Genomic DNA, 10223 nt, shown 5'->3' on the forward strand with positions numbered 1-10223 from the left:
ATATATTATTATGGTGTTCTCTTGTGTTACAGAAAGATCTGTAAAGATTTTTTTAAATAAGTTACTAATGAATTGATTTTAGATGGATTCTTAGGTTTTAAATGTACTTAAATTGAAAAAAAAGAATAACTCTCATTGGATGTATCTGTTAATGACAATAAATGTCTATTTACATTTAAAGCATTTCTTAGAGTGTCAGATATATTTTTGTTATTGCAAGAAATAAATTAATAAAAACCATGAAATAGTGGCACTTGTGTTTAAAGAAAGTGCTTTGCAAAGAATTATATCAAAGTTATACCGTGTTTCTCTGAAATTGCGACATGTCCTGATAATAAGGCCATGCCGCATTTTTCTGGGATACCGCTAGGTTGGTGAACGGCTCTGTGACCAGCTGAACAGGAGGGTTGCCGGGCGGCTGCTCTCTTGCGAGCGGGCTCCCAAAAAGCGGGCTCCCCAAAAGCCGGGCACAGCCTCATGGGCGAATGAAGTGACCACACTCATGAGCAGCCACCCGGCAAACCCCCTTTCCAGCCGGGCACAGCACCATTCACTGACCTAGGGGTATCGCCAAGCTGCGTGAGCGCCTGTTTGCTGCCGCCTGGCTCCCGCGGCTTGGCGCCTTCAAAATGGCAGTGAATGGCGCTCTGCACGCCTGGAGAGGGGGGTTGCGCAAGCGGCTGTTCCGCTGTCACTCGCGTGCCTCCCAGCCTCACGATGCCCTGGCCCATCTCTCTCCGCAGAGCCAGGGGACCTATGCTGCCGCCGCCGCATGGCTTTTTCTGCGGTTTCCAAACAGTCATCCAGCAGTGGCCGCTCTGGGCGTACATTCTATGGTTCTTTGCTCTGACGGCAGGTGGCCCACAACCATAGAGCGCACACCCAGTGCGGCCACTGCCGGAAGACTCGGTTTGGAAGCCGCAGAGAAAGCCATGCGGCGGCGGAGGTCCCCTGGCTCTCGGAGAGAGCTGGGCCAGGGCATCGTGAGGCTGGGAGGCGAGCGAGAGCGGAATAGCGCAACCCCCCTCTTCAGCCGTGCAGAGCGCCATTCACTGCCATTTCGAAGGCGCCAAGCCACGGAAGCTGGGTGGCGGCGAACAGGTGCTCACGCGGCTTGGCGATACCCCTAGGTCAGTGAATGGTGCTGTGCCCGGTTGGAAAGCGGGTTTGCCGGGTGGCTGCTCAGGAGTGTGGTTGCTTCACAGCGCAACACAGCCATTCGCTCATGAGGCTGTGCCTGGCTCTTTGGGAGCCTGCTCGCAAGAGAGCAGCCGCCCGGCAACCCTAAAACAATAAACCCTCCCTCATAATAAGTCCCAAGCCATATTTTGTGTGTAAAAAGAAAATAAGCACCTCTCTTATTTTCAGGAAAACATGGTAACAGTTTTATTTTAATTGTCTTCTTCATGCACATACTTGAACATATAACTATTTCTAAAATAGAAAGTGTAAATATAGTTGCATTGATTACCATATTTTTCGGAGTATAAGACGCACCGGAGTATAAGACACACCAAGGTTTTGAAGAGACAAATTAAAAAAAAAGTTTTTGCACTCTGCAAACCTCCCATAACCCGTCTGTTTTCGCGAAAAGAGGCCCATTTTTTTTCAAAAGGCATGAATACCCCTTAGGAGGCTTGTAGAGTGGTCCGGGGGGGGGGGCGCAAAACGAGATACAGAAGGATCTTGACAAACTTGAACATTGGGCACTACCTAACAAAATGAAATTCAATGGTGAAAAGAGTAAGGTTCTACTCAGGTACAGTGTAGGTGGTACCTTGCTCAATAGTAGTAACTGTGATCTTGGAGTCCTAGTGGACAACCATTTAAATATGAGCCAGCAGTGTGCAGCAGCTGCCAAAAAAGCCAATACAATCCTAGGCTGCATCAACAGAGGGATAGAATCAAGATCACATGAAGTGTTAATACCACTTTATAATGCCTTGGTAAGGCCACACTTAGAATACTGCATTCAGTTTTGGTCGCCACGATGTAGAAAAGATGTGGAGACTCTAGAAAGAGTGCAGAGAAGAGCAACAAAAATGATTAGGGGACTGGAGAGTAAAACATATGAAGAATGGTTGCAGGAACTGGGTATGTCTAATTTAATGAAAAGAAGGACTAGGGGAGACATGATCGCAGTGTTCCAATATCTCAGGGGTTGCCAAAAAGAAGAGGGAGTCAAGCTATTCTCCAAGGCACCTGAGGGTAGAACAAGAAGCAATGGGTGGAAACTAATCAAGGAGAGAAGCAACTTAGAACTGAGGAGAAACTTCCTGACAGTTAGAACAATTAATCAGTGGAACAGCTTGCCTCCAGAAGTTGTGAATGCGCCAACACTGGAAGTCTTTAAGAAGATGTTGGATAGCCATTTGTCTGAAATGGTATAGGGTTTCCTGCCTACGCAGGGGGTTGGACTAGAAGACCTCCAAGGTCCCTTCCAACTCTGCTATTGTATTTGTATTGTAATTGGAAACTTGCTCTGTTTCTGTGAACAGAAATCTTTCATTCTATATTCACATATTTGCACCTCCATCTGTGGAACAAAATTTTGAAAGGAGTGAAATTTGAGGGTAGTGAAACGTAGAACATATCAGTGATTATAATATTGGCAATAGTAGTATCATAAAACAGTTATTAGATATGACATTGACATTATTATATTGAGCTAATTAACATGTACAAATCTGTACTGTAATTTATAAGAAAACTGAATCCCTTAATGAAGCATAGCTCAGGTATTTGGGAATGAAATCCTTTCTGCTTGCTTAAGGCTACCCACATCAATATCAGGGATGGGTTGTACGAGGGACAAGAAGACTTACTATTACCCCTGTTTTGTTACTGACATTTCAGTGCTAGATTTGAATCTGGTTATTCTTTCGCATAGAGATGGATCAATTTATACAGTGCAAAGTGTAATAAGAGATTGCTTAGAAAGAATGGCATGTGTATCATTAGTAAATGAAGAGGTGGAGCTGCTGGTAACTATTAGATTCTGTAACAATTACTAGATTCTGTCTGATAGAGATTAGATATAAAGTCACTAGGTAATGACTGTATCTTGCAGGGTTTGAAACAGCATTTAATCTTAGTATGTCTGAAAGGATTTGATAATAAAATAAACATTTTTTCATTTATAATGCAAATTAGAATCACATATTCATTGCCAGATGTAAATTTTGACAACTATAAGTATCTTAAAAGAAATGAGTGTTTTCTCTTTTTGATGTTTTCAAAGTGGTAAAGTGATCCTTTTAATTCATACAGTGCAGGATATTTGCTATGACCGTATGTGTTCCCATTTATCACATGTCTGGTAAATTGCTTGGTCCAAGCTATTGTTTGTTTTAAGTTAAGAAAAAAGGCAAGTAGAATAATAAAATATGTGAAATAGATTAGTATTAGGACAATTTCAAAAGGTGACAAGCTATCATTCTGTCATACACATTTACCCAGACATGTACATTAATTCATATATGTCAGGTTTAGGTACTCAAGGTCTACATGCAATGCACAGTTTCCATTTTCCAACTTAGTTCATCATACTATTGAAATGGTTAATTTTTGGTGTGTTGTCTTGCCCCTCTCCTTTTGCAATGGAGACTAAAAATAAGGGGTTATATTTCTTCTCAATAACTTTTAAATGCTTTTTTTCAAAAGTTACCCAACCTGCAGAGAGGAAAGAAACTGTCTTAATGCAATAGTGAAATACTTGAATTCTGCTCACCTGTAATTCTATATCTGAAAGGCATACTACAGTACAGGCCACATTAATGTGTATTTTGTTTCATTCCTGTTATATTTGGATTTCAAAAACCATTCAAATTGGAAGCACTTGTTCTTTTAAAAAAAACCTAGCAGATATGGGTTACTAATTATAAAACACAGACTATATTCTCAACTATATAGTTAACTAAAACTGACAATGATTAGCTGAAATAAAGATCAACACAATTTAAAATTCTCCATTATATGTTTAGAATTTCAACATATTTTTAAGCCATTCTGGATACATGTTTTACAGTTATAACAATTATTCTATATTCTTTATGGACAATAAGTCATATTTATGTCAAACATTCCATACCTTTAAAGAATTGCAATGGAGAAATTTTAACAAGGCGTACTTTTACTTAAAAAGTTCCCTCTTTCTGTCAGAGAAAAACATCCTTAGATATTTAGTTATACTTTTTAGTAGTCTGACTAAAACCATTAAAACATTTAGTCATGACTAGCCTATCCCAGTAATTTGCATGGATTTAGTTTAAATCTGACAGTCTGGATCCAACCCACTCAATCAATCAAAATATAAAATGTTAAATTTAACTGTGACATATAGCTATGAAGAAATTGTAGCCTTTCAAGAATGTCTAATAATTTGAAGATTGCTTAATAATTTGATGGTTCCTTTACCATTAAAAAGTACATTTGCAAATAAATATTTAAATATGTACTTTAAAACCAAATTAAAAAGATTTTTGTCCTTCCCAAAAGCTGGATTTCCACATTTATTATTCTACAAACAAAGTATCTTACACATTTATAAAGCTTGTTTTTTAAAAATGGTTTTTAGTCTGTTAGTAGATATTAGAAAATAAATCTTGCATCCTGTCTAAATCATATTAAACTTAAATATATGGGAATAACTTTCACTGTGATAACATTGTTCCAGGTTGCACTTCTCCTATAAATTATGGAGGCACATATGCTCTGAACCATTTTTAAAATGAAAAGTTACTCGGTGTCAAAAACTGACTTCTTGTTCCAAATGAGTAGGAAGTAGCTTCCTGAAGCAGAGTTTATCCTTAACAAAAGTGGATAATTTTGGTAAATTTGTGATAGCATATGTTCTCTTAATATGTATTCATAGATTTGTATCAATTTACATTCTGAAAAGATTAAAAAACAATATAATTAGGCAACTAGTAATAATCACAATTTAACATAAATATGTTGATATATGTAAACTTCTTTTCTCATAGTTTGATGGTATCCATGTGGTGAGTGGATCTCTTGACACTTCAATCCGAGTTTGGGATGTGGAAACAGGAAATTGCATTCACACATTAACAGGTCACCAGTCATTAACAAGTGGAATGGAACTCAAAGACAACATTCTTGTGTCTGGGAATGCAGATTCTACCGTCAAAATCTGGGATATCAAAACAGGACAGTGTTTACAGACGTTACAAGGTAAGATTTCACAGCCTTGGGTAACTAAGTCATAAAAGTGTTTCAATGCTAATCTATATACACGTATGCATGGCTATATTGCATATTTGTGAACTATATATAATTTTTAAAAAATTGGTTCAAAGGTAATGTTTATGTGAATCCATACTGTGTTTCCTTGCACTGTTTCTGGTAACCAATATTTGATCATGCTGCAGATACATTATAAATAGTTTAGAAATAAATGTTCAATTTGCTTAAGGTGGTACTTTAATGTTTCACTCTTAAATTGTCAAGGTGGATTTTGAGGTTTGAGATATTTTTCTTCAATTAGTCAAAACAACCCAAGGGTTTTGTTGGATGCTTTCAAAGCTCTTATAAGGGTAGATGTTTTATGGAAAGAAAAATCTTATTGTGCAATTTGGAAAGCAAGATTAAAGAAACTGCAAATATTTATGTAAGAAAACCAGAATTATTTAGTAGTTGACGCTTGGCTATTTGTATGACTCTGAAATTGAATATTCATTCAAGAGTTTTAAGCAGATTTTGGGAACAGGAAAAAACTGAAAAATTATTGGGTTCTTAACTAAAACAACTGAACTATACTATATCTATACTGAAGCATTCTGTGAGAAAAATAATCTGAGACGTATTTAAGTTTTTTTGAATTTTTATATTTTCTCTCATAAATAAAATCTGCAACTACTACTACTACTGGAACTGATTTTTTTTTTAAATAATAAAATTTCCAAGGAAAGTACCTTTGGTACCTTTAATTGTATTCACTCTGGTGTGGGTTTCTTATAGAATAAGACCAAAACTAAACCTGTACTGTATTTTCCCCCAAATAATTTTATTAAAGCTTTGAATAAAAGAATTAAAGATAATAGAAGCTAGAGAAAGGGGGGGGGGGGATTTCAAGAAAAATAAATATTAAAAAACCCTTTCCTTCCATTAAGAAAACAACAACTGCTTTATGGCAAATATAAATAATTGTCTAACCTCTTTACCTCCTCCTAGCTAACAAATGTAAAACTATTCATCCCATTACCTATTTCTTAATAGCAAATCAGATAAGTAACATCTTCAATCCAGTTACCAACAAAAATATCCATTCAAAGCTTTAACATTAATTAGCATATATAAAACTGAACATTCCACAACTCACCTCTTAACCCATTTAAAAGTCATGAAATTGTCCCAACATCATAATATAAACAAAATATAAAAAAACAAGCTTAACTTGACAAAGAGGAACCACCTCTTTACAAAAGATAAACTCCAATGCACAATGTTCCAAATAACATCTTCAAATACACATTCATATGTCCACTCTATTGACAGATCCACATTTCACCAGTCTAAAATAATCCCAGTATCCTAATACAGAAAAAAATCTAAAGATAAATGTATCAGCAATAAATAATTTTTGCCTTTTTTTAAACAAAAATCTCCAAATTTTAACCAAAGAAAGTAGTTAAATGTAAAACCAGTGTAAGTACTATAACATTAGTATTAGTAAATTATTATTTAATAAATTATAAGTATATGGGAAAAAAGTTTTTGCATCACATCTAGTAAGTAAATACCCCTTTTCCCAAGTTGCACTGGTTGTCTCCAAACCTGGGTCTGCAGTTTGGCCTGGATCTCTGATGGCATTCCATTCTGCAGGACTAGGAGAAAGAACCCACCTCCACCTATTGCAGTGATAGCGAACCTTTTCGACACCGAGTGCTAAAAAGGGAGCATGCACACTCATCTAGCCCGCAACCCAGAAGAGAAGCTGTCCAGGGGGAATGCGCGCACCAGAAAATGAACTTCTGATTTCCTGCACATGCATGTGCGCCAGGCAGCTACTATTCCGGTTACTGGCGCGCATGCACGTGTGACGATCAACTGGCCGGCACGCATGCTCTCACCGGAAAACGGAAGACCAGCTCTTCTAGTTTCTGGCACTGCCACACGCACGAAGGCCAGCTGATCTGCTCAGGCACACCAGAAACGTGGAAGAGGAACAGGCAACACCATGCATGCCAGGCGACATGACTCCGCATGCCACTTCGGGCACATGCACCATAGTTTCGCCATCACGTACCTATTGTATTTTGGATTTTAACTCATTTAATCTCCCTCCCTCTGCTAAGAAACAGACATGGCAAACAAGGGAAAATTCTACCTTTATAGAAAAATAATAATATTTGCTTTTGGGGGAGGGAAGGGCTAGTTTAGTAGACTGTGATGTTACTTTTTTTGCTAACTTAATTTTGAATTTTTATTTGCTCTAGGTCCCAACAAGCATCAGAGTGCTGTGACCTGTTTACAGTTCAACAAGAACTTTGTAATTACCAGCTCAGATGATGGGACTGTAAAATTATGGGACTTAAAAACGGGTGAATTTATCCGAAATCTAGTTACATTGGAAAGTGGAGGAAGTGGAGGTGTTGTATGGCGGATCAGAGCCTCCAACACAAAGCTAGTGTGTGCAGTTGGAAGTCGGAATGGGACTGAGGAAACCAAGCTGCTGGTATTGGACTTTGATGTGGATATAAAGTGAAGCTTGAAAAGATTATTTTGTCCAGAAATGCAAATGATGTTCTTGTCCTTTCTCCCTCCCTCTACAAAAAGGAAAAAAAAACAACCCTTGTCCTTGGTGGTGCAGGATGTTGGCTTGGGGCAACAGATCCTAAAGACCTACAGGCTACAAAAGAGAAGACACAAAATTGAAAACTGTAACTGACAAAAGAGGCATTTGCTTTTCTCTTTACATCAAAGACTTCACCTTGGAAAGGGCCAGCTTTGCAAAATGTGACTTTCTGTATCAAGCCAGGTGCAATTATTTTCTTTTCTGTTTTCCTCTCAATGATCACTGAGCTTTGTTGAGATGTAGAAGTTGTTACAATTCTTGTTAATCCTGTTCTTTTACTCTACCTTATTCTAGAAAGGAGATTCATATCTCCATTATCAGTTATTGTCTTTCAAACAAGACAGCATCTGGGAAAGCAGAGTCCTTTATGTGTGGAAAAGCTAAACTTACTGTGAATTGTTTTGTACAGTTTTACAGCTTTTTTTTTTTTTGCCAACCATTGCCAATGTCAATCACAGTATTAGTCTTCGTTGATCTCTTTTACTCTTGCTTCCATCTATGTTCTTCAATGCATAAGTTACTCTGAGGTGGCAAATTGTCCTGGATTTGAAGATTTCTCAGATGGATTTAATATATGATGCTGGTGCTAGAAGTAGGTCTTCAATTATGGGATTGTTGTCCCAGCCCTGTACTGTATTCCCAGTGGCCAAACTTATTTATGCTGCTAAATGAAAGGAAAAAAAATATTTTTATTTTTTTTTCTGCTGTGACGTTTTAGTCCCAGACTGAATTCCAAATTTGCTCTAGTTTGGTTACAGAGAAGAGACTTTTTTGCCACTGAAACTTGAGCCAACTGTGCCTCTAAGAGGCTGTGAATGGAAAAGTTTCAGACAATTTAGAGTGAAGTTTGCTTGCAAGTAAAGAGAGTGTGTGCAACGCTTATTTTCTTTATTCTTTTATTCTTCTTTTTTTCTGGGCAAAAATTAAAATACATTCCTTAGAACAAAGCTCTTGCAGCCTGTTCTGTGGGGAAGTTTCTTTGTGAGGGCTGTGGTGAATGGAATAAACAGACACGAAACTGACAATATATTTCAAAAAAATATATTCAAAAATGAAAACAAAATTGCTGGTCGGTTGTAGTGTTTTACAGAATTTGAGAATAGCTGTTACAGTTGGGTGAGTAACTGACAAAGCAAAAATGCTTCAGTTTTTCTGTTAAAGTTGTCATATAAAAAAGAATGCAATTGTCAAATTGATTTGCCTCATTCTCCAAGAGCCACAACTCAAGTTGAACTGTGAAAGTGGTTTAACACTGTATCCTAGCTGATCTTTTTTTTCCTCCTTTTTTGGTTTATTTATAGTCTGTTTCTTTTAAAGAAATCAGATTTCAATTTGTTAATTTTAGATATGTAACAACCTGACAGGATGGAGGAAAAACCTTTAAAGGGATTGTGTCTATGATTTGATTCACTTAGAAATTTTATTTTCTTATAAATTAAGTGCAATAAAATGTGTTTTTTTCATGTTAAAAAGTCTTCTTACTAATGATTTAGTACTGCAATATTCCGAAGTTTGGATGGAATGGAACATTACAAAAGCATTTATCTACTTGTGTGATAAGATAAAAATACAAATTTTGAATCGATTTTTCAGATTTCCAGCCAAATCCTCATTTCCCTGAAAATCCTCACTTTCCCTGAAAAACATTTTTGATTCCATGTTTTGAAGGAATTGGAGCAACAGTTGGATTTTATAAATGTAAACAGCCTAAGTTAGATAAAAGTAATAAAGTATTGAGTATTTTCCTGCATGACCTACAAATGAATAGTGCAATAATACCAAAAATATATGTGTAAACTGGAAAAGTAGGATATTGACAGGTCAAATATGGTTCAATATTAGTCATTGTTAAAGTGATGTATGTTGGTACAAAAAAGGGCTAATTTCATGGTAATTGGTAATGAATAAGAAAGAAATCTTGGAAACACAACTGGTAGCTCAATGAAAACAAAGTAGTAGGCAGCTTTTGTGCAAATAACAAATATTTTGGAGGTAAGTAGAAATGGAAATAAAACGGTTTTTATTACACGTTTAACCAGATCTAGAATAATTATTGTAAAACATTGAGATATTGTAGAGAAAATTGCAAAAAGGCACAATAATCAATAGAGCGATGTTGCTCCACTATGATGATACTTGGAACATGGTGGCTTTTTGGATTAGAAAAGGGGCAGCAAGCAAAGGGACAGGAAATTTCACACGATTAGAAGACTGGTACATAGAACCTTTTTTCCCTTGATAAGCAGAATAAAGCATTGGATCACCAACTCAAGCTGCATTCTAGATGACTCCATATGGATGAAAACAACTTCTTTGTATCATGAGTTTTAATAACAGCTATCAAAAGGAAGTTAAAATTAATAGAGAATAATACTATTAGTGGTTTCTGTTTATTACATATAAG

The 10223-nt window shown here is 36.7% G+C and overlaps 1 protein-coding gene across 5 annotated transcripts in view; it reads left to right on the forward strand.

Annotated features, from left to right (window-relative positions):
* Window positions 1-8550, forward strand: part of FBXW7 (F-box and WD repeat domain containing 7) — a 122079-nt gene extending 113529 nt beyond the window's left edge. For 3 of the 5 annotated variants that reach the window (XM_081959609.1, XM_081959613.1, XM_081959611.1), the window contains 3 exons: window positions 4986-5196; window positions 7461-7699; window positions 7801-8550. In XM_081959609.1, coding sequence (XP_081815735.1) covers window positions 4986-5196; window positions 7461-7699; window positions 7801-7899 — 549 coding nt within the window. In that variant the 3' untranslated portion in view covers window positions 7900-8550. Of the gene's footprint in view, window positions 1-4985; window positions 5197-7460 lie in introns of all 5 variants that reach the window. The other 2 variants (XM_081959614.1, XM_081959612.1) reach the window with 1 other exon arrangement.
* The last annotated feature ends 1673 nt before the right edge of the window (window positions 8551-10223 follow it).

Source organism: Natrix helvetica (assembly GCF_964273705.1).
Source record: "Natrix helvetica genome assembly, chromosome: 7".
NCBI classification, from domain to species: Eukaryota; Metazoa; Chordata; class Lepidosauria; order Squamata; family Natricidae; genus Natrix; species Natrix helvetica.